At 45.6% G+C, this 25,438-nt stretch overlaps 1 protein-coding gene across 2 annotated transcripts in view; it reads right to left on the bottom strand.

The window, feature by feature from the left end:
• The window catches only part of CTIF (cap binding complex dependent translation initiation factor), a 620,589-nt gene that overhangs the window by 484,593 nt on the left and 110,558 nt on the right, over positions 1–25,438 (bottom strand). Inside the window, exons 2-4 of one of the 2 annotated variants that reach the window (XM_029580299.1) lie at positions 23,811–24,024; positions 16,505–16,528; positions 14,122–14,202 (exon numbers count right to left, since the gene is read on the bottom strand). In XM_029580299.1, the coding sequence (XP_029436159.1) occupies positions 14,122–14,202; positions 16,505–16,528; positions 23,811–23,990 (285 nt within the window). In that variant the 5' untranslated portion in view covers positions 23,991–24,024. The remainder of the gene's footprint in view (positions 1–14,121; positions 14,203–16,504; positions 16,529–23,810; positions 24,025–25,438) is intronic. The other variant, XM_029580308.1, reaches the window with a different exon arrangement.

Genomic DNA, 25,438 nt, shown 5'->3' with positions numbered 1-25,438 from the left:
AAGTCGGGACTGCCAGTCCCCCCTCCCCTCCTCCCGAAGCAGGGCGCGAAAAGCAGCCTTGCTCCGGGAGGAGGGAAGAAGGGGCTGGCAGAATGAAGCGGCGAAGCGACTTACTTTTTGCACCCCCCTCCGGACATCGGACGACCTCTCCTGCCTCCAGCTGCTCGCGAAGATGGACGCCTGCAAAAAGTAAGTCGCTTCCCCGCTTCACACTGTCAGTGTCTCTTCTTCCCTCCTCCCGAAGCAGGGCGCGAAAAGCAGCCTTACTCCGGGAGGAGGGAAGAAGAGACACTGACAGTGTGAAGCGGCGAAGCGACTTACTTTTTGCTTTTACGTGTTTTTCGCTTTTTTTTTTTTTTTTTGCTTCGGGAGGAGGGGAGAGGACTGGGGCTGCCCCGGAGACCGGCACCCATGATCGCGGCCGGGGCAGGTGAGCGGGGGCTGGGGGAAAGCTTGCCGCCTACCCTTACCCCTGCCTCTACCGCAAGGGTAAGGGTAGGCGGTAAGTTAGCAGGTTAAACGCGCGACAAAACTGCAGGGAAAGATAGCGATAGTCGGGGCGCGGGTTACGGGATGCTAGGGAATAGCTAATTCGCTCGTTTGCATGCAATATACATGCCGCGTGAGGAAGGGGTTGCCCGGGGATTTTAGGACACGGTAGGAGTAGGTTAAAGGGGATTCGGGATCGCAGGAAGGGCTAACGCGGCCGGAAAGTGAGTAGAATGCGGGTTAGGAGCGGGGTAAACGCGGCCGCACTTTACTGGATAGACCTGCTGGAAAGGAAACAGCAGAAGCAACACGATCACATGGCAGGGCCGTGCTTCTTACGTGATGGTGTTTGCAGTTGCGTACAGATCAAAAACGTTCAGTGCCAAGAGAGAAATCTAAGAGGAGAGGGGAAGGGGTGGAGGGGAGGAGCACTATAACAGGGGTTCCCCAAGCCTGTGCTCGAGACCCCACTGCCACTCAAGTTTTTGGGATACCCGTAATGAATACACACGAGAAATATGTACTTAGACTAGAGAGCCAGTATAAACAAAATTATATCTCCTGCATATTCACTGTGGGTATCCTGAAATCCCAGCCGGCTCTGGGATCATGAAGTCAGGTTTAGGCATCACTGCACAAGAACAAAGAGCAGATTTAAGATCTGAGCAGGTGGCATTCCCTCTGAATATCCTCTTTGCATTTCAAGGATAAAATGATTTTTTTGTTTCTACCCTCATGTCAGAACTTGCCCTGCTTAGTTTCCTGACCATAAAAACACACTGAAACGTTTAGCTATTTAGGATATATTTTTCCATGCAGTAACAGTTTAAAAAATACAACACACTAGTAGTGCTCAAGTTGCAGCAGGTACAGGAATAAAGCTGCAGAAAGAATACAGTTTTAGTGAATCAAAGGCAAGAAAAGGGGAGAAATATTGCACTGTGCCATATGCCTGAATATTGAAGGGATAGGACTGGTATAACAAAGCCTAATTCTGATTTCTGTGTGACCATTTCTGTCAGGGTTGGCCAACTCCGGGTTCTTAAGATGCACAAGTAGGATTGGATTTCAAGATAGCAACAAGGAATATGCAATGAGATGGATTAGCATGCCCTGCCTCCATTGTATGCTAACCTTATCTTATGCATATTCACTGTGAGTATCCAGAAAACAGAACTGCTTGTGGCTCATGAGGAGCGTAGGTGGCCACCCTAGATGTAAGCCACAGGCCTTGCTGTAGCAGTTGTATACTACCCATTGTGGCTGTCACCACTAAACCCTGTATTTACGATGGCACATATTTTGTATGATAGAATCTGTAAAACAGTACATATCCTGCTTTCAAATCTATTTCCGAGAGTCTGCAACCTTTCTATAAAAATATTTTTGTATACATATAAACAATCACAATCTGACTGCAACCCCTGGATTGGTATATCCCAGATGATCAACAAGCCATATCACAAATGTAGTATTTACTCCTCATATCCCTATATCATTATAAGATCAGAGTGGTCAGGCATCCCTGAGCAGAGTGAAAGATAACTTTCAAGACCCTTAGCATTGCAAGACACTTAAGTCCCAGTTCATAGTTCTTGTATTTAGCAGTGATTACAACAGCACTGATGAGTGTCAAATTCACAAGGCCAGGGCTTCCCAAATATTTAGCCAATATGACCCCATTTTCACATTTGAAAATTCTTATGACCCCCGAAAACAACCACAACAAATTAATAAGGATGCAGTCCCCCCTCCAATGGTCGCTCCACCCTCCCTGCACTCCAGCTGATTCTGCCTCTCAACCTCCACCCTCACCAGTCGATCCATTCTCTTAATCTCCAGCCCTTCCTGAGGGCTTTAACCTCCTCTCCTCCAGCAGAACCCCTTTTTCAACCTCAGCCCCTCTTCTTCCCAGCTTCTTTCACCTCCCCAGCCTATCCCCTCTCACCCTCTCCAGCCATTTTTATATCCCCCTAGCTGCTTCCCTCTCGCCCCCAAGTCCTTTTTAACCACCTACTGACCCCTCTTGTCATCCCCTCACTCTTTCCCTATCTTCCATTCCCTCCTCATCCCATCCTCTCTCTCATCTCCCATCCTCTCTCTCAAATCTCCCAGACTCATTTCCAGTCCTTCTCTCATCCCCAACTCCTCTTCCCCGATTAATCTTCTGATTCCCTCTTCTCTCAACCTCCATCGCTAATCCCTCTCCAGCTGACTGAACCCTCAAAACCTTCCTGCATCTGATCCATCCCTTCAAGCAGCTCCTTCTCCAAACAGCCTCCCTGCCAGGATCAACAGCAACATTTTCCTTTGGCCCCGGGCCACAGTTGGATGACAACTGATGGAAAAAGAGGGCAGGCAGCTGAAAGGGGTAACATTTTTCTTTTGGGTAAGTTCAGTGGTTGTGCTATGTGGAAAGAGAGGAGCAGAGGCAGTCTCTACTGGCCTATGCACACTCAGACCTCCCTTATGGCTGCTCCCAAGCCCAATGGTGATCTGCAGGTAGCAGCAACATTAGTAATGAAAATCAGCACAAGGCCTGAGCCAGTGCAAGTTTACAGGCTCTGATCCCTCCTCGAGCAGGCCTTTCCCATTACCATGGAAACTCATGGGAGGGTGGGATCACTACAGGGCCTGTTAGTTTGTGCTGGCTCACAGGCCTCATGCTAACTTCCACTATTAATGTTGCTGGCACCTGAAGAACACTGCTGTTTGAAGAACCTGTGACCCCCAGCTGAAGGTTTTGTGACCCCATTTGGGGTCCCGACCCATAGTTTGGGAAGCCCTGCACTAGGCGTTAAAAATCACTCTAGAAGCTGACTTGGTTTCCAGCATTACTTTTACTGAGATGTTATGAAATGGTGAAAATAGTCTTTACAGCTGTATAGTTCACTTACTGATGCTACAAGTGGTTCGAAATAAGATTTTCACTAAAATTTAAGATGGTAAAGCTAATTTTCCCTTCTTCTCTTACCCATAGTTTAGGGGAAGTTGGCAAACAGAATATTTAGTGCAAATTAGATTGATGTATCTCTCCATGTAGTCATGTACTCTTCATAGTATCAGATTGATACTGGCTGTACTCCTCTTCTCCCACGATCTTCAGTAGATAATTAGGGGCCCTGTTATGGTCATCCCAACTCCTTTCTCCCCTTGTTCTTCCTTCTCCTCTGGATGACTGAAAGTCATCCCTTTCCACAGATCCCAATGATCTCAGATTCTTTTCTCTTCGGTAAAGGGAACCTCTCCCATGGTTGATAAAGCAGAGAAAAGAAGTAAAAAAAGTCCCTAGTTAAAGAGTACTAGGAATTTAAATAAATCAGTACAAAACTATAAACAGGGATAGGGAGGATGGAAAGAAACAATCCCTTTCCAAACTAAAAGTCTCATGGAGGTATCAACAGAAAATTCAGGGGACAGCCATGGTATGCTGCTGCTGTAAAGGGAAACAGAAAATCCACAACACAGAATGGTGGTCAGAGTATTTATAATCAGAGGAGTTCACCATCGGGCGGATTTTAAAAGCCCTGCTCGCGTAAATCCGCCCGGATTTACGCGAGCAGGGCCTTGCGCGCCTATTTTCCATAGGCCACCGGTGCGCGCAGAGCCCCGGGACGCGCGTAGGTCCCGGGGTTTTTCGAAGGGGGCGTGTCGGGGGCGGGACCGGATGATGTGGCATTTCGGGGGTGGGGTGCAGTGTTTCGGGGGCGGGACCGGGGGCGTGGTTTCGGCCCGGGGCGTTTCAGGGGCGTGGCCACGCCTTCCGGAACCGCCCCCGGGTCGAGTCTCGGCACGCCAGCAGCCCGCTGGCGCGCGTGGATTTACGCCTCCCTCTGGGAGGCGTAAATCAGTGGATAAAGGTAGGGGGGGGGTTTAGATAGGGCCGGGGGGGTGGGGTTAGGTAGGGGAAGGGAGGGGAAGGTGAGGGGAGGGCAAAGAAAGTTCCCTCCGAGGCCGCTCCGATTTTGGAGCGGCCTCGGAGAGAACGGTGACAGGCTGTGCGGCTCGGCGCGCGCCAGCTGCCCAAAATCGGCAGCCTTGCGCGCGCCGATCCAGGATTTTAGAAGATACACGCAGCTACGCGCATATCTTATAAAATCCAGCGTACTTTTGTTCGCGCCTGGTGCGCAAACAAAAGTACGCGAACGCGCTTTTTTTAAAAATCTACCCCCATGTGCAGTCTCCCATGGGGGAGCTACCTATCCACATGTTTACTATGCTTCCTCTCTATACAAATGGGCTAATCTGTATGGTTCCTGGTAGAGATCTAACACGGTCTCCACATGACCAGTTTACAAAAAATGGCAAATTCTTGGAAAAAAAATGCAAAGTTAATGACATGATCTTCAGAAATTTTAAGAAAACCACTAATACAAATAAATAAAAGGCCAGCTTGATGGCTTCACCTTAAGAATGGCTGGGGCAGAGCTAGTCAGGTTTCTTTTTGGGGTTTTTTAAACAGCTATGTTCCAGAGTTAGAGCGAGATCAGAGCTGGAATCAGAACAGAGCAGGGCTCCAGAGCTTGGAGCACTGGTTGAAGTCTGGAGATGCTTCACGCCTCTTTTTAAGAAGTCACCAAGTGCTTGGCATGCCTATGTTAAGGTGTACCAGGCTGAACTTGGATCTGAACCAAATAAAATTCTGTGCTACAAAATGGAATTCAAGATTGCCCAGGATTGGAAAGTGGTCCTGCAAGCAGAACAACTGAAAATTTCAACTGCAAAATTTAAGGATCCAGCATAAACACTACTGCTGAAGATAAGATGCTTCTAGAGGAAGTGTGTGACATACTCAAACCATTCCAAGAAGCTATCACAACTCTGTCTGGTGCAAAGTATCCAACTGCATCTCTCATTGTCCTTAGTGTAGTAGGAATTCACAAAGGGGTAGATTTTCAAAGGGATACGCGCGTAACCCCCGAAAACCTATCCCAACCCCCCCCCCCCCTGCGCGCGCCGAGCCTATTTTGCATAGGCTTGGCGGTGGGCGCAAGCCCCGGGACGCGAGTAAGTCCCGGGGCTTGCATGGAGGGGCGTGCCGGGGGCGTGTCGGGAGCAACGTGGCATTTCGGGGGTGTGTCCAGGGGGCGTGGTTCCGGTCTGGGGGCGTGACAGCGGCCCCTGGACCAGCCCCTGGACCGAAACATGGAGCAGGGCAGCCGGCCCGGTGCGCGCAAAGTTACGCCTGCTTCGAGCAGGCGTAACTTTCGTGATAGAGGTAGGGGGGGAGGTTTAGATAGGGCCGGGGGGTGGGTTAGGTAGGGGAAGGGAGGAGAAGGTGGGGGGAAGGCGAAGGAAAATTCCCTCCGAGGCCGCTCCGATTTCGGAGCAGCCTCAGAGGGAACGGAGGCAGGCTGAGCAGCTCGGTGTGCGCAGGCTGCCGATTTTGGGCAGCCTTGCGCGTGCCGACCCCGGATTTTAATGGCTACGCGCGTATCTATTGAAATCCCGCGTACTTTTGTTCGCGCCTGGTGCGCGAACAAAAGTACGCGTGTGCGCAGATTTATGAAATCTGCCCCAAAGCTCTTGGAAAACATGACACTAAATCTGAATCTGGCCTTGATTCAAATCTCAACAAGGTTGTCAAGCTTTGAGAATGATCTGGATTGTCGGATATCTGTCTTTCTAAATCCATGTTTTAAGCATCAACTTTGTGACAGAGAGTAAAGGAAGCTTGAATAAAAGGTCTGTGTGTTGCTCTTTTTGCACCTAATAAAAACAACAACCCAATATTAGTTCCAGCCAAGGGAGCTCCTACATCTGCAGGTATCCGTGACCTCGCTGACAGCAGTCCTGAAGGTGACAGCATGGGAGGTTTCTCTTCGCCTTTGCGCGATGAGCTGAATACTGGGTCAGAAAAGGAAGGCTCTCGAATCCTGCTCTTTAGCTTTTAGGCAAAAATTCACCGCCTTTATTGGCTCAACTGTCTCATTGTTTCTTTTGTGTTACCAGCGACATCCGTAGAAGATGAAAGACTCTTCTCTGATGCAGGAGACCGAATCACTGACCGCAGAACAGGACTGAGCTCTGCAAACATTGGGAAAATCATTTTGATAAATCATAACTTGTATTTTTCCTGGGAATGTATCAGTTTCTATTATAACAAGAACAAAGGCCCCGATACACCACCATGAATATTTCTAGAACTCTCCAAATAACTGGCGTTATGTTTCAAGTTACCTATGCTCTGTCTTCTTCTTCCCCACCCCCGTTTTATTGTAACTTTTTTACTTCTTTACTATGTTAACGTATTTAAGGTTATCGTTCCCCAGTTTTCTGTAAACCGACATGATATGACTCGGTCATGAATGCCGGTATTAAAAAAAAAGCTTCAAATAAATAAAATAAAAATAAATAAATAAAAATTAAATTTGTCCATAAAAATGATGAGTCATTTATTTCCACTGATTTCTCCCGTTTTTCTTGTAATAAAGACAGAGAAATTCCCAGGAAAAATAAAATAAAAACTGAAAACGAAGGTCCCTAACCATAACCTCTCCTTGAGTATGCAATAAATCGGGGGGAAAACTGGAAAAAGGCAGTTTAACGAGTGACAAAAAATGTGCCCAACCTAGCGCACAGGTTGATGTGTGCTTTGTTTATGCTAGACTAGCGCCCGAAGCAATAAGAGGATTAGCATGTCCAAAACAAATTCAAAGCTGATAGCGCCCATCACATATAAATTCCATGTAGATGAAGCTATTACCCCCCCCCCCCCCATGCTGAAAATCACTGGGCACCTTTTTAATATGGAAAATTTAACTCCAGCCCTGGAGGTGGCGTAAAGTCAATCTGTGAGGCAAAGTCCTCTGTGGTTCCTCCTACTTAGTATCATCGTGACATTTAAATTTACTGCTTTCGGTGTGAAAAATAAATGTATATTGGCTTGATTTAAAAAAAAAAAAAAAATTTCTTCTGGATGCACAATTTAGACACCCATAGCAAAGGGTGCTTAGCCACAGGTGTCTTCAGCAACCTCGGCAAAATCAGGCAGAAGAAGCGGGATAAAATCTGACGCTCATATGGAGTGTCCGTTGCAACTGTAGTTGCCTAATGCATTTACATAGAAACATAGAAATGACGGCAGAAGAAGACCGAATGGCCCATCCAGTCTGCCCAGCAAGCCTCACACATTTTTTCTCTCATTCTTATCTGTTACTCTTAGCTCCTTGTTCTATTCCCCTTCCACCCCCACCATTAATGTAGAGAGCAGTGATGGAGCTGCATGCAAATGAAATATCTAGCTTGATTAGTTAGGGGTAGTAGGGGCAGTAACCGCCGCGATAAGCAAGCTACACCCATGCTTATTTGTTTTACCTAGACTATGTTGTACAGCTCTTGTTGGTTTTTTTTTTCTTCTCCCCTGCTGTAGAAGCAGAGAGCCATGCTGGATATGCATTGAAAGTGAAGTATCAGGCACATTTGGTTGGGGTAGTAACCGCCGTAACAAGCCAGCTACTCCTCGCTTTGTGATTGTGAATCCTTTTTTTTTCTTCACCCCTGTCGTTGAAGCTATGCAGGATATGCGTGAAGCATCATTTTTTTGTTTTTGTTTTTGTTTTTTTTTGTTTTTTTTTCCCCCTGCCGTTGAAGCAGAGAGCTATGCTGGAAATGCGTGATGTATCAGTCTTTCTCCCATGCCGATGCAGCAGAGAACCATGCTGGATATGCATGGAAAGTGAAGTATCAGGCACATTTGGTTTGGGGTAGTAACTGCCGTAACAAGCCAGCTACTCCCCGCGTTTTGAGTGCGAACCCTTTTTCTTCTCCTTTGCCGTTGTAGCAGAGAGCTCTGCTGGATGTGTGAAGTATCAGTTATTCTTCTCCCCTGTCATTGAAGCAGAGAGCTATGCTGTATATGCATTGAAAGTGAAGTATCAGGCATATTTGGTTTGGGGTAGTAACCGCCGTAACAAGCCAGCTACTCCCCTCTTTATGAGTGCAAATCCTTTTTTCCATTACCTCTTGCTGTTGAAGCTTAGAGCGATGTAGGAGTCACAGTAAGCATGTGTATGTTTATTTAATAAGGGTATTGTGTCAATAGCCATCATTCTGGCGAGTCACCCACTCGCCAGAATTCTCATCCCGTGCGTCTTTTTTTTATACAGTCCCTCATTTAAATATTGCATCAGGGGCCCAGGGGATCTGGCTGAGTGTGCGTTAAGAAAATGGGCGCTCAGTATTCAACGCACTTCTTAATGCATTGGCCCCTCTGAAACTGAAGCTGAGGGTTTCTCTTGGCTTTGGAGCTGAAGTTAGACTAATGGAGCCACTCCAGAGCTAGAGGTGGCAAATCCAGAGCACTGCTAACTTTCATTCTGCCATGTGAAATGGTGACTTCGTGGTTCTAGCAGTAAACTGAGAACCAGGGAAACCAGGGTTCAAATACTGCTTCTCCCACTGATATTCTTAATGACCTTGGGCTAGTCACTTTACCTTCCATTATCTCAGGTAACAACTTACCCCTAGATTCATCAAAATGCTATAATAACGTAGGCATAACGCCCGCGGTAGGAGAAAGGGGCGAGTTTAGGGTAATTTTTAGAATTACCATACCACGCAGTAACATCGCGCTTCTCATAGGTAGTATCATGTGGTGCGGTAAAGTTTTCACACCCCACAATACTTCTATTTCGCAGCTCATGAAGTGCTGAGAGAGAGCCAGCCTCTGGGGAAGCCTTCACAGTATTCAACTATTTATATGACTATAGGAGGGCCAGCTAATAGCTCGAGGTGAGGTGTTGGTGGTGGTTTAGGGGCCAGATTTACATGCATAGTTAGACATATGGACTGCACAGTACACCTCAATGAAGATTTGACATCATTTGGAGTGAGGAAAGTCTCACAAAGATTAGATTTCTACATTGTTCTCTCGCCCTAGCTTGATGGACCCATTTTTCTTGTAATAAAGACAGAGAAATTCCCAGGAAAAGAAAAATAAAAACTGAAAATGAATGTCCCTAACCATAACCTCTCGAGTTTGCAATCAATCGGGGGGGGGGGGAGAATATTGGAAAAAAGCAGTTTAACAAGTGAGAAAAAAAAAGGAAACAAATCTTTGTTTAGGAAGTTTGTTTTGATTGTTTTGGGATACAATTCATGTCATACAGACGTATTTTCTGAGCCATTTAATTATTTTAAAGAATGTACTTCGGGTAAAAATTTCATGTTGGGCTTTGTTTCGGGGTCCATTCCGCAGTAATTTCGTTTTTCCCGTGGTTCAGGGGTTTTGTTTTTTTTTTTATTTCAGGGGCCCCGATTTTGGGTTAGTGCTCACTATCGGAAGTTAGCGCGCACTAACTCAAAAATGAATTTTTTCCAAAATTTCAGAAAAAATTCAATCATTTTTCGGTTCTCCCGAACCATTCTGAATTAGGCAATGTCATTGACATTGCCTAATTCGGGAAAAACGATTGCACATCCCTAAAAAGAATATCTCACTTTTCCAGCCTGAGGCATACGAACTGCACAGTACACCTCGGTGAAGATTTGATATCATTTGGAGTGAGGAACGTTTCACAAAGATGAGATTTCTACATTGTTCTCTCGCCCTAGCTTGATGGACTCTATAACAAGGTACCATCAAGCTAGGGCGAGATAACATAGAAATCTCATCTTTGTGAGACTTTCCTCACTCCAAATGATGTCACATCTTCACTGAGGTATACTGTGCAGTTCGTATCTCTCACTCTGCATATAAATCTGGCCCCTAAACCTTAAACCACCACCAACACCTCACCTCGAGTAATCAGCTGGCCCTCCTATAGTCATATTGAATACTGTGAAGAACCCCCCCCCCCCCCCCCCCCGAGGCTCTCTCGCTCTCTATTCCATTCTCCTCTCTCCCTCTCCTTTCCCCTCCCCTCCCAAGTCTAGAAATGGCCGAAATGCAATTTTCAAATTTATCGCGAATTGCGTTACGGCCGTTTCGGGCATATTGCACAGCTTAACGCCAGGAAAAAAGGTATAGTAATTTCCAGCATTAAAACCATGCGATAGCATGCGTTATGCTATCACAAGGTGTGATATTGACCCCCATTTTAATTAATCCTGCCCAAACTGCTTCCTATTCCTACCCCTTCCAAAAATTTGCATTTGCGCAGTGCGATTGTACTATTAGCACATGAATTATGGCGTTAACGCCTGCTGCGCAAACAAAAGTATGCGATCGCGCTTTTTTAAAAAATCTACCCCATTGCTTTTTGATGGATCCAGTGAAGTTCTCATCATTAGATAACTCTTTGGCTATTTTTTCTCTATGATTATTTGTTCTTTGATCTCTTTCATTGCTTGAAAAGTGTTTAATCCCCTTGGTATGTTGAGGATTTTTATTTCCTTTGGGTGCAAAATAGCAATCCCCTAAGAAATGTCCAAATTTCTTGCAGTAGTAGCATTTTATTTTATGCCTGTCAAGTTTCTCCAGCTCTTTGTGCACTATTCAGTATGTTGATTCAGTATGCAGAGAATCCTGAGGGTGTTCTTTATATAGAAGTGTATGATGGACTTTCTGAAGTCAGCTGACATACTGCACACATTAGACCTTCTGGCCTTTCCACAGTATGCTCAAGGGAGCCCTTGAATCATTAGCCCTTCTATCTCTTCAGTTGGATCTCCTAGGGTGTACAGTTGATCAGTTAATGATTTCTTAAGCTGCAAATTTATTCACTTAACAAAATTCTTACAACCTGCATATTCTAAATGACACTTCACAGTGGCTTACAATATACATACATAATAATAAAATAATAAAAGTAAAAATAAAAAGTGCTTTCACAAAGTAAAAGAGAAGACGAAACTCAAGGAAAAGAAGTCCCACAATTACTGAAAAGCCTGCTTAAAAAGGTGATTCATAAGCACTTTCTTAAAAACTTTCAATGACGATGCTGTGAATATAGGTTCCAGCAAAGAGTTCCATAGTCTAGGGCCTGGCACAGAGAACACTATTTCTGATGATCTTGAGTCTGGGAATTTTAACTGTTGGTACCTGTAACAAATTTTGATCCATTGATCGCAACTGGTGTGTCGGCTTGTAGAGTGAATGTGGACGCAAGCCAAGTAGATGATTCGTTGTTTAACAGCTTATAAATCATGTTCAAGACTTTGTATTTCAACCTCTGTGCGATGGGCAGCTAGTGTAGTTAAGACTAATCGGAGAAAATTCTTTTTCACTCAACGCACAATAAAGCTCTGGAATTTGTTGCCAGAGGAAGTGGTTAGTGCAGTTAGTGTAGCTGGGTTCAAAAAAGGTTTGGATAAGTTCTTGGAGGAGAAGTCCATTAATGGCTATTAATCAATTTTACTTAGGGAATAGCCACTGCTATTAATTGCATCAGTAGCATGGGATCTTCTTAGTGTTTAGGTAATTGCCAGGTTCTTGTGGCCTGGTTTTGGCCTCTGTTGGAAACAGGATGCTGGGCTTGATGGACCCTTGGCCTGACCCAGCATGGCAATTTCTTATGTTCTTATGAGGGAAGATGTAATATGATATTTCTGTTTGCTTCCAGTTAGAAGTCTTGTTGCAGCATTTTGAATAATTTGTAAAGGACGCACAGCAGAGAGAGGAAGTCCAAGGTAAAGAGAATTACAGTAATCCAAGGAGTTGAGTATCAATGCTTGCAATACCAAATGAAAGAACTGTCCTTCAAGAATAGGTTTTAGGTTTTTTAGATGGTGCAGCTTGTAAAAAGATATTCTACCACCCTGGCAATGTGTTCATCCATAGAAAGAGTAATAGTCTGTAACAATATACATATATGTAGTAACAAACTTTTCTTGTTCCCAAAAGACAGTATTTATCTCACACATAGGGGTAGATTTTAAAAGAAGCGCGATCAGCCTACTTTTGCTTGCGCATCAGACTCAAGCAAAAGTACGCTGGATTTTAGTAGATACGCGCGGAGCCGTGCGTATCCACTAAAATCCTGGATCGGCGCGCGCAAGGCTATCGATTTTGTATAGCCTGCGCGCGCCGAGCCGCGCTGCCTCCCCCCGTTCCCTCCAAGGCCGCTCCGAAATCGGAGCGGCCTCGGAGGGAACTTTCCTTTGCCCTCCCCTCACCTTACCCTCCCTTCCCCTACCTAACCCACCCGCCCGGCCCTGTCTAAACCCCCCCCCTTACCTTTGTCGGGGGATTTACGCCTCCCAGAGGGAGGCGTAAATCCCCGCGCGCCAGCGGGCCTCCTGCGCGCCGGGCCGCGACCTGGGGGCGGGTACGGAGGGCGCGGCCACGCCCCCGGGCCGTAGCCACGCCCCCGTACCCGCCCCCAAAACGCTGCCGACACGCCCCCGAAACGCCGCGACGACCGAACCCGCCCCCCGACACGCCCCCCTCCGAGAACCCCGGGACTTACGCGAGTCCCGGGGCTCTGCGCGCGCCGGGAGGCCTATGTAAAATAGGCTTCCCGGCGCGCAGGGCCCTGCTCGCGTAAATCCGCCCGGTTTTGGGCGGATTTACGCGAGCAGGGCTCTGAAAATCCGCCCCTTAAGGTTCAGTGTTTTCCCAAGGATTTATCCTGTATTTGCCTGCTCCAAATGTTGCCAGATGCCTTTTGCTATAGTCTGGTTAATAATAACTTGTTTTGAAGTGTTTAATATCTAGACAATTAGGTTCATGACATTATTTATTTATTTATTTATTATTTTTATATACCGACATTTGATCTCAATTGAGATATCACACTGTTTACATTCAGGTACTGTAGGTATTTCCTTATCCCCAGAGGACTTACAATTTAAGTTTTTGTACCTGAGGCAATGGAGGGTAAAGTGACTTGCCCAAGGTGATAGCAGGACTCAAACGCTGGTCTCCTGGTTCATAGTCCACTGCTCTAACCACTAGGCTATTCCTCCTAAGGCAGACTAATAATTTTTCTTCCAGGCATTTATTTCCTGTGTAGCCATTATATCAAGTGTATCAGATTCTATGACTGTACAAAGTCACTTAATTTTTAGAAGAATCCTAATCTTAAATCTCCAGTTTAGATAATTGCTGGACTTCAGCATTTCAATATAATTTGTAGTTTTCATACTTTTTTATTTTTAACTTTCACTTTCAATTTGTTCACGAAAAAATCTTTCTATGCTGTGTAATACATCTGCAATTCACACAAAAAATTCTTTGTATGGGTTTATCTCTGCAATTTGCTTATCTTGCTTCTATTACTGGTTTATTTTTTGTTGTTTGGGAACATTTCATTCTGCTCCAGCTGTGAGATATCTTTACTGTTCCAGTTCTCTCTTTCATCTTCTTTTGCATTGCCTGGGCCCATAACCTATTTTTTGTTGTTGTTAGAGACTTGTGGCATAGTTGAGTTCTTCTAGATAGGAGAATGCCTTTTAAAGAAAAAAAAAAAAAAACGCGACAAGGTGTCCTCTTTACAAATAAAGTAAAACAGCGCTGCTTTTATTAACAAGGTATAACAGCACTGCAAGCAGCCAGCAACTCGACTCACATAGAAACAGGAAGCAAGTAAGTACACATACAGGAGCAGTGCTAGCTCAAAACAGTTCAGTACTAGCTAACAATACAGTCCAGCACAGTAACGTGAAATTAACTTTTCAACAAAACCTCAAACTATTCACAACTTTGTTCAGTAGCTTTGCCATAAAATGCCAAAAAAGTACATTCTTTACCTGGTTGAGATTGTGGGAAGAGACTTTCCCTTTTGATGACGAACAGCTGCCATCTAACTGCTCAGAACAGTCCTCAGTCCACTAAAGGAAGATACAAAGACATTGTTTTGTAAATAACCGGCAGAGGATGAGTGCTCTGTCAACAGATGGCATAACCAGTGATCTATCAAGTTGTTCACAAGAGCCATGGAATACCTCTGCTATATATACACCATGATAAAATTACATCAAATACCTGTACATTTTACTAATTAAAACCACAACCCAATGAAAAAGTCCGGATGTTATTTCTTTCTCTAGTTAATGATATCAAATAATTAGCTGATAATATTTATCATGCAGGCACTCCAAGGACACCAATTCAAATATATTTGCTGCTGATTTTAATTATGTTGTAAACTTTTTCTGTATGTATTATTTATATTTTATGTTGAATGTTTAACTGTTTTATTATTTTTATTTTGTAAATTTGATTTAGTAACATTGATCTGTAAATTTGTCAATTTTACTATGTTTTATAGATGCTGTATTTTATTATGCTGATTGCTGACACTGTATATCCATTTTGAACACTGGTTTGGAAAGGCAGACTATAAGAATTAGAATTAAATTTCATTAAATCATAACTTTATAATTATTTGAGTTTCATTTCTAAGTAGCCTACCCCTTGCTCACCTATATTGTGTCTGCTATTGTGTAATGTCATCTGGGAAAAGGCTTTGGCTGTATTGTGGTTAACAGCACAGCAAATGCTAGAGAATACACAATTTGAGGCTACGGACTCACAACCTGGTCCTTCAGGCTTTGTAGGGCAACTCTCTCATATTGCAAAATGTTTCAAAATAGCCCAAAAGAAAAGGAATCAAAATTCATATTTGAAGGTTGAGAGAAAGTAAGATCTGAACCTGGCTCTTTGAAATTCAGTTCGCTGACAAAGTTGGCCTACACTTAGTTATGAAAAGAGCCAGGGAGAGAAAAAAAAATTCGGAAAGGCGAAAAACAGGAAACTGAACCAAATACTTTGTGCATTATTCACTGAAAAAGAGGCTGGCCAGAGGTTGCAGAGATGTGTCAAAAGTAGGAATGAAAGAGTTCTATAATCCTAAGAGACAGTTCCCAAACAAAGGTAACAAAACCAAAAGTGAGCAGAGCAATGAGGTCAGATAGTATGCACACGAAGACACGAGGGTACTTATAGAACTTCTGCCCAACCAATTACCAATTCTGTTCCATTACGCTTTGGAGACAAGAGTGGTTTCAGTGGACTGAACGGCAGATGTGGTCACTCTTCATAAATATCAGAGCAAACAGGAGGCTGGAAACTACAGACCAGGCAGCCTAACCATGGTCCCCCTCAGGGGCTAGGAACACCGTCTCCACTGAATCCCCGGCTGACCCAGGGAATGTAAAAAAACTGATCCACTGCAGCCCAGGAGTGCTTTCTTGTTTCAAAAACAGTTTTTGGTTACCAATTATTTTAATCTGTTGCTATATAATACTTTTATGTAATTAAGCCCTACCAATCATTAATAATTATTTAGGTACTGTACATTTGGTTTCATTTCAAATATCATGGCTTTCAGAGGCTTTCTATAGTGATCTGTCTCTTGCCTCCAGTTTCTCTATCAACTGTACCCATAGCAAGTCTCTCAGAACAAGGTCCTTGTGAAAGTCAGCTACCGAGTCTGCTGCATGACATAACACTGACTGAATTTAGTGGCATCGCTGTATACAACACTGCACAGGACTGCATACATGACTACCATTTCCTCACCCAAAAGATCTTGCAATCTGAATTTCCAGAGGCAGAGATATGGGTTTTCTGGAAAATTCAGCAGAAAAAATTTCCCAAGCAAATTTTCTCATTAGCCTGAAATCTGCCTTAAATGTTTCCAGATACTTTTACTTCAATTTTTTTCCTGATGTCCTAAACAGATCTGTGATCTGAAATATTTAGTGAGGAAAGCACGCAGAAGCATGGCTCCAGGCCTGCATTCCAACATAGATTTGCAGAGGAGTTTGTGATGGGTCTTGTGGCTGGTACATGGGGGAGTGTGTGGTATGGGGAAGCGTGTGCATGGAGCGTATGGGTTATGGTGGGGGGGGATATGTGTGCAGATTATGTAGGTTGTGGGAGGGATTAAGGTTACAGGTGAGTGGAAGTATGTAGTAGTGGGTGGCAGGTGAGCAGGGTGTATGGGGAGTTGGGGTAGGATGCATGTGCTGCTTGAATGTTAAGGAGCAGTATTGGATTTATTCTTGGAATACTGTTGCATTGCATGGCCTAAATGAGGAAATAGAATGGACCAGCATTATTTGATCATTTGATTATTTGTGAATATAGCAATATTAATCTGTCACTTATTATGATGCACATACTCACGTTCAATTTGATTGGTGTATTTTTCTGACACCCGTGAAGCAGATACCGATAAACCGGCCGGTGTCAGGTGGAAGATCAATGTGGTGAAGATAAATGTTAGAATTAAGTCATTTTAAGTGCAATTTTGTAAATAAACAAACTAGACAAAAAAATACTTTATAATCATCAATCTCCATAATTATGAAGAAAAGCTAAGTTCATTTTGGCAATTCATCTTCAGGAATTCTGGTCTCCATTTAGACTACTGATGCATTTCTTACAGTGATTATTTTTTATATATTTTGTATTATTTTACCACTATTGGTTTTTTCTCATCTGATTGTCATATATTTTACTTGAGTCTGCTGGACAAAATGTCTCCTGGTTACGAAAGGAAGGGCATGGAGGGACCATATAGTATTTAATAAAACCTCCAGCTAGGTAACAAACCAATCCCATTAGTGACCACTACCAAAGGTAAGAAGCCAATGGAAATGCAAGCAGGTAAATGTATGAAAGTGCAGAAAATTAAAAAAAAATATATATATATACTGTTCAATTGATCTCTTTGTTGAGACACAAGAGTAAAGCAATGTAATCCCCACCCTGTAGATTCCTGGGGGGTGGGGGAGGAGATTTCTAATACTGAGAATTTAAGGACATCCAAGTCTTGTTGAAATTCTATGCAATGTGCGACCAAAGGTGCTTCAATCCTGCCGTGCTTAATACAGCTGCAATGTTCCCCTAAATGAACACGGGAGAGCTCGTATAGTCTTTCCAACATAAATTAAGGGGCATAGGCACCAAATGGCAGATGTGGCTCGCAAAGGTAACCACGGCAAATGTCCGGATGAAATGGAGGAGACTAATACGGCACCATCAAAAGAGTGAGCATTGCCAGTAATGTTTCCACATGGAAAACGTCCTTTAGGCATAATGCCAATCTCTTCAGGTGCCACTCTAGGTTGAAAATAGGAGCAAGACAGCTGAATCACTGATTCGGTCCCTTCTTCAGGACAAAAAGAGGAGGAATATCAAAGACTGGGTGTAACCAAAGAATATCCCAGTCTTTTCTAACACTGGGCTGACGTCAGACAGCACACCTTTGCTGTCTGACGTGATCAATGGACGATACACTATGGCAGATTTGTGGATAGAAGAAATCATAGACTTTATTGAACTGCATAGCCTTGGCGTATTTTTTTAAGAATTTTTATTCGTAACAAAAAAAACCCAAACAATAGTAATATATAATATGCCCAAGGTCCATGCAGGGGTCTCTAGACTCATTCCCCTTTGAGAGATTTGGGGCGGGGGAGGGGAGCTGCCCACTAAAACAAGTTCCCCCTCACAGTCATCAGAAAGTGAAGACAAACTCGGAAGTCCTGCAACTGCGGAGACCAGTGAGAAAAAAGGTGGGTGTCATGGAACCCAGGAGCTGAAGATAATCCCAATTCCTTGGGACTCCTTGGGAAATAAAAGCTTGCATCTGACTCTCTATTTTATCCATTCTTTCCTGTATCAGAAAAACTTGGCCAAACTTGGTATCAAAAAGAGCTCCTAGATATTCTAGCAACTGAGAAGGAACGAGATTGCTCTTTGGTAGGTTCACTATCCAGCCCAAGTCCTCTGGGACTTGTACCACCCTGGAAGAAACCACCTGGCATTTCTGGAAGGAACTGGCTCTTATCAGCCAGTAGTCAAGATACAGACGAACCACAATCCTTTATTTCCATAAGAAGGCCACGAGCACCACCATCACCTTGGTAAAATGCCGGGTGCTGTGGCAAGGCCAAAGGGAAGAGGCCTGAACTGGAAATGTCCCAGAATCCAGAAGCAAAATAAACTTCGATGCTCTTTCCTGATGGAAAGAGGAAATAAGCTTCTGATAGATACAGAGACAAAATGATAACTTCCCTGCAACCATCACAGAACGAAAACTCTCTGTACAAAAATGGGGAATATGGAGGCATTTGTGGATTCTTTTCAAATTAAGAATAGATCTGTAAGGACCATACTTCTTTGGAATTACAAAGCAGGTAGAGTAGCAATCTTGATCCTGAGCCTTCCACAGCACAGAACCACAGTCTTTACAAACTGGAGCCTTTTATAGAGTTGTCTACACCGCATGTCTTTTAGACTGGAACACGCAAGGAGACACATAGGTGTCAGAAATGAAAGTGGTGAACTCTAGGAAATAACCACTCTGCACCACATCTGAAGTGATGTGAGTTGAATCTTGATAATACCATTGAAGGTGGCTGTCCACCAGGACCACCAAAGATGAGATACATTGCGCCTCATTCGGTTGCCCAAGTAGACCCTTCAGGCTTCACAAAAAGACTAATTCTTCCCTCTAAACCTGCTCATCAGAGCAGGACTATTTACCCAGCCTGGACTCCCTGAAACGGCTATGTGTTGTGTTTGTGGCATTGTGGACCCTTGGTCGCAATGGAGATGACTCCACCCATGGGGAGGAGCCCCATGAGGAACCACTGCGATAGGCTGACACAGATAGCAGACACAGTATGGATAGAGTCTTTATTGTACTGCTGTAGATAGATGGTAAAAGCAGGAAGGTAAGGCACTGATCCATGAAGTGCCTGTTATGAATTGGTCCCCCCGCAAGCAGGCACAGACTTACCCACGCAGCGTTCTTCGCCGATGCGGCAGGATGCCGCCATTGGCCTGCCCATGCGGCCTGGAGGCCGCCCTGGAACTTCCTTTGCTCCGCGGTCGGAGCCGCAGCCTCCCACGGGGCTGGGAGTGCCCCCGACGTTATCAGGATCTTCGCGGCTGGAGGCCGCATATGCCCCGGTGTTTCCTGGCGGCTGGAGCTGCCCTCGGGGCCTCTGGCAGCGGCTGGAGCCGCTGCCCTCGTCGAAGCCTGCGTCCAGGCTCTCCTCTGCCTCCTCTGCTAGCGTCTGACGCCAGATGCTGTGCAGGCCGCTGTACTCGGTCCTGCACAGCCCTGCTTCTAGGCACGCGGCCGCGTCTCTCTGCCTTATTTAAAGGGCCAGACACAGGAAGTGTCTGAGCCCCACCTCAATGACTGTTTCCTGCCTGAGCCCTATAAAGGGCTGCTTCGCTCATTGTGCCTTGCCTTGCATCGTCGTTGGTCTTCACCCTGGAGGCTCCTGCCTGCCAGGGCCCATGTAAGGTCTTCTTCGTGGAGCTCCTCATCTTGATGTCTCGTTCCATGTTCCATGTCTTTGCCTGAGGTCCATGTCCAGGTGTCTTCAGCCTTCGTCCTGGTGTTCCTGCCTTCCTGGATGTTCTTTCCTTCACTCCGCCTCGTCTCTGCTCTCGAGCCTTCTGGTACCGGTAGGCCGGGGGTCCCTCAGATGTAGTATGCCTGGGTGGACAGCCTGCCGGTAGACGGTTGTCCTGTGCTCCTGAGCCGTCTGGTCCTGATGTGCCTTCCTGTGCTGTCCCGCTCCCGTCGTGGTCCGCGACCAGCCTTGGGGCTGTGTAGGGCGCGTAACGGACAGGGTGGTCCGAGTAGGGCGCCCTGAGAGACAGTGCCAATGTCCATGCCTAGTGTCTCGCCTTGTGATGCCAAGTGTCTTCGTCTGCCTCAACCCAGCCAAGTGTCTTCGTTCCTGGATGCCGTTGCATCAGCCATGTGTCTTGTTCCTGGATGCCATTGCATCAGCCATGTGTCTTGTTTCTGGATGCCGTTGCATCAATCCACGGTCACGTCTTCATAGTCCTGGTGTCATGTCTTCAGCCTAGTGTCTTCGTTCCATGTGATGCCGTTGCATCAACCACAGTGTCTTCGTGTCAAGGCCCATCTACCCTCAACCTCAGGCCGGTGGTTAGTGTGCCCTTGGGCCTCAGCCCGACCCAGGCCATCCCGGGCCGAGCCAAGGGTTGATGGTGGCCCCGCATGGCTGACGGTCTACCCTCCGCCAGGCCGGCAAGCTCCCAAGGCCAAACATCCAAGGATGTTGGAAGGTGAATGGTCCTCCGACCATTCCGGGCCCTTTCGGACCTGCCGCGGCTGGTAGGTGGAGTTGGAGTGCTAGATCGTAGAGGTACTCACAGAATGAAGGCGTCTTCCTGGTGGTAGAATGGTGGGATCGTAGGTCCATGGTGCAGGATATAAAGGTAGATAGGCCCTTGAGGAGCAAGTACCCAATGGTCCAATATCCTGAAAGTAGAATAGAGAGAAAGACTCCCGAGGAGCGGTTGTCTTAGTTAGTGAGGAACCCTGAAGGGAAGTTGGAAGCTAGAGACCCCCGAGGAGCGGGTGTCTAGAGCTTCTTACTGGACCAAGGCCCTTAGCGTGAAAGCGGCGTTTAAGCATGCAGCTTAGAGCAGTCAGAGTAGCGAAGCGAAGTCTTGCTAACTCAAGGTGGTAGCGGAAGCGGAGGCTAGATATAACCGGAGGTACTGACGTCATGCGGTGGGGCCGCCCCCCAAGGTTCCCGCCATGATGTGTATTTGAACGTAGGAGATGTGCGCGCTCGTGCCCTAGGAGGCCACGGGAGTGAGCATGGCGGATGGGGACGCCCATGCTGGTTTGGAAACGCCGAGACCCTCGGCACCGGAGGCAGCCATCTTGCCCAAAGAGAGAGAAAGGGGAGAAAAAGAGGTAAGGCAGAGCGGTCGCAGCTGTCTGTGACTGACGGACGCAACACTATGACCTCTGAAGCATGGAGAGGCTAAACAGCCTCTAACCTCAGAGATCTTTTGAGGCTTAATCTCTCCTAGATCTTTTACCAATTTTTCCAAGTCTTCTCCACACAACAACTTGGACGCTGTATCAGTCCCTAATGATGCAACTGTAATAGCCTCCTGGCTGCAACTGCACAGGCAATCAATCAATGTAGAGGCAATCCCAATAAGGGCCAAAATGTTTGCCCCCAATTCTAATAGGGCTGCCTCATGACTCTCCAGGAGCTGTTGTACTCAGTATAAAACTGCCCGAGCCACATATCTTCCAAAATGGAACCTCACTTGCCAAAAATGTTCCTTATATTTATTGTTTAATCAACTGTTCTCTTGTTACAATGTAAAATAGGGCAGTTCCGGCTCTATTCAACCTGTTTTCTGGAAACCGATGTGATATCTCGATCGAATGTCGGTATACAAAAGAAATAAATAAATAAATAAATAATAAATAAGTAAGGAATGCTTCAAGACGGACTAGATCTTCCTTTCCTGAAGAACTTTGAAGTGTGTGCCTCTCAGGATAGTTGGTTTGTAGGTTACAGCCAAAACAAGGGCATTGACCAACATCATCCTAAAATATTGATGTCAGATTTCCATTGGCAGTGGATAAAGTTTGTCCATGGTCTTTTCATCTTTGAATCCCCCCTTTGGGGATTTCCTTTCTGACAGGAGCATTCCCTGTACTGCCCTATGGAAGGTCTGGTGTAATAAAACAAAGAATTCTGGTAGAAAACCCACTTGAGAGGGGGAAAGAGAGATTCAGGAGAGACCCAGAGATAACACTGTAAGATAAAAAAAAGATGCCAGATCAGCCTATGGGTAGAAACGGCCCTCAAGAAAAATTCAAAATGGTGGTCATTTCCACTGCAGTGCAGGCCTCAACAGAAGACGAGGAGAGCAAAGGGCCTGCTCCTGCCTGAAGAAGTGCAGGGGCGTGGAGACTCTCCCAATCAAATCCCTCCCTACCACCCCCCCCCCCACTGCATGCAGAGCAAAAGGAGGCAGCCACACTGCCAGCAAGTCATCTCCCACAGCACCCACACCAGCGGTCCTACTTGCACATGCTCAAAGTATCCACAGCCTGCCAGTGCTCACTCCCGATAAAATGGAAATGAGCAACCAAAGCTGATCCGATCAGTAACCCACTGGTTGGGGAGAAAGGAGAAAAAGATCTGAAAGATGGCTTGATGAAAGGCACCGGACCCACCTGGTCCAAAAAAACCCTTCTCCAAATCCAACCACAGACACAGGCCAACTTACCCCTGCATCCACCAACCACTGATCTGCTCTCCTTCTGTCACCTGCTGTTTGTACTTTTCTTTTTTTTTTTTTTACATATTTTAATAATAAATATCAGAAGATAGAGAGAAGGGAGAAGTAGGGAAGGAGAAAGGCTCAAGATGGGAAAAAAGCAAAAACCAACTCCCCAGGAGGAGCGCCACCTGCTCCAAGGAAAAACTTTTTTCTGAGCTAGCTTGCTATCCCCCCAAGCTCAACCAGACCCCACAGGGAACCTGGAAGATAAATAATCAAACTTGCTCAAACTGGCACAGATCCAAGGAGCCTGACTCCAGGCAAGCTCAGCCAGGGGACATAATGAGAACTGTTGCCCCAGGAGCCAAGCTGAGAAGCACTCCACCAAAACAGGCCAAAAAGCAAAGCCTGGGAGCTGGAAATCCAGAAGTGCTACTATCTGCTGGAGACTGAGAATACTGGCTTTTGCCTACGATGCACCATCCTATATATACTAGTGATGATGTCACTGGGAAAGGTGTGTCTTGTCTCCATCTGCTAACTGGCGGTGTAAACCCAAGCATCTAAACTGGTCTAGAAGGATAATGTCCTAAATAAGTATACCATAGAGGAGAAACAAGGGAGATACAATAGAGGCATTCAAATGCCTCAAAACTATTAAAAATGCAAAGAAGAAAAACCTTTTCAGTGGAGAAATCTGGAACAAGGGGACACGACATGAGACTCTCCGGGAGTAAATTTAGGAGAAACATAAGAAAACAAAACAAAACTTCATTTGTTTTTCAAATGAGTTAAAATTTCCCATTTCATTTGAAACAAAAGCACATCCCTATTAGAGAGGTGAAAGGGAGAGCTTGATTTACCATCCTGTCTGAAGCCAGAACTCCCCTACACGTTCTGGCCAACACATCTCAACAAGACAACGCACAAGCTTGCTATTCAGGGTAGGGATATGAGCTACATAGCCTATATGGTCTTTTCCTGCCATCGTGTTTCTATGTTGCTATATCCCTGAGCATCTCGCTTATTTTTTTTTTTTTTAAACAAAGAGTTTTAATCCTGCTTCGGACATAGTTAACACTTGCCTCCCCAAGAGGGGTCAGGTGGCAGGGCATTAATCCCCTCCATATTCTACATCTTACATCTTCTCAACATCTGCCAAGAAAGTCAAGAAGGGAGCATGCCTGGTTCATGTCTCAGACCCTACCCGGGATCTAAAAGATACCAGACCAGTTATTTCAGAAACCTTTGTAATGAAAGGTGAGGCTACAAAAAAAGAACAACAATTCACTTGTGACCGACTGTAAGAGATCTCTACACTGTATCCCCAGCCCACGTAGCTCCCCCGCCAGACAGGTCCCCCCCACCCCCCACCATCTACAAACTCATTGCCTACCTGAGACACGCTGGACTGGGTTTTCTGGCTCTCCTCGTCTCCTTCCGCCTTGTCTGTCAGTATTCCCTGCACTTGATACTCCAGGACGTAGCTGTCGATGAATCTCTCCAGCTCCTCAATCTCCTGAGAGCAGCTGCTTCCGGCCTTCGAGGAGGCCGACGCCACAGAAGAGTTCTCCATCGCTCCAGGCCAGCAACGGAGCACGAGGAGGGACCTGGAAAAAAAGAACCAAGAGTCCGGTTCATTTCTTTCCTCTCCAGCCTACCAAGGTCAAGCCAGCCGCCCGGCAAAATGCTCCATTTTTCCTCAACAAGGGTACTTGAGAGGCGTGCATCGTCTCAAGTAAATTCAGCACACCCTCGTTATCAGGCCCCCCCCCCCCCCCCAGATGCCTAGTTTCAGCATTTCTAACAGGTGTCCTCGCAAAATCCAGGCGCACCAATCTATATAAATAAAAATGTAAATGTTTGTTTGTTCAAAATCTTAAATCTACGAAAGTTCTTCACCGATTGCTTTGAAATTTTGACACAACGTTGCATTCGATTTCGTGAGTGTTTTTATTTACCTGTATTATAAAGATATCACACCTGTGACAGGTAAAAACATGCTTTTTGGGAAAAAACAGCGCCACCTGTTGGACGTAAAAGCGACACACGCTATCTCTGACCGACGGACCGCAAATGCGCAGTAGAGAGCAACTCTATCGCGCATGTGCGGACCATAGAGCTCTGCGCTACGTGCTGGGTGTCACAGAGGGGAGGAGGAAAGGGCAGATGAGTCGCCGCTCCGAGAAACGGCTCAGCCCTCCGCCGCTGGGGAAGGGGGGAGGGAGTAGGGACTGCCGGACAGTTACACACAGGAGGAGGAAAGGGTAAAAGAGTCGCCGAGCCAGTCCTTCCACCGCCGGTGAAGGGGGGAGGGAGTTGGGACGGCCGGAGCAGAGCTAATGCGCATTGTGAAATTAAACCAGACTGAGCCACAGCAACGCGTGGCTGGGTACAGCTAGTATATTATAAAATAAAGCTACACGATATTCCAGTGGGAGTCTCTACTCCCCATAGGCTGCTTATCTCCACGCACAAGGCGAGTGCCAAAAAAAGGTCCACAAGAGGGAAAAAAAAAAAACTACAAAAAAGAACCCTAAATAATGATATAAAGCTGTAGTGGGTAATACGCAAACTGTATTACATTCTGAGTATTTCTCCTAAACCGCTGACGTCAGTCATCCATTAAAGATGTTTTGTCATTAACAGACAATAACGAGTAAAAATAAGAGGGAAATAATCTTTTATTATTCAAAGCTAACAGACCTGCATTACTTCTGTCCAGTGGCGCTATAAAAAAAAAAGGATAAGTTCTAGTAGCAGATCTCTTGGACAGGAGCCACGTGCACCGACATCTTCAAGCGCAGCTACTGGCACAACCTTCCTATGAAAATGCTGCCTGTTCTAATACAAAGGGGAAAAAAATAATTAAAAAAAAAAAATCCCCACTGTGACATGGTGCAAAGCTTGACTGCATTCACAAAAGGTAATGTAACACCCTTATCCAGCCGCCTCTCTCTGTCAAGAGATAAATTTCAAACAAATGGATACCCAGTCGATTACACAAGCGTGCTCTTTTAATGA

The sequence above is a fragment of the Rhinatrema bivittatum genome, chromosome 1 (genome assembly GCF_901001135.1).
Source record: "Rhinatrema bivittatum chromosome 1, aRhiBiv1.1, whole genome shotgun sequence".
Taxonomy (NCBI): Eukaryota; Metazoa; Chordata; class Amphibia; order Gymnophiona; family Rhinatrematidae; genus Rhinatrema; species Rhinatrema bivittatum.
Note: the sequence above shows the minus strand (reverse complement) of the source record. Positions and strands in the feature narration are given on the sequence as shown.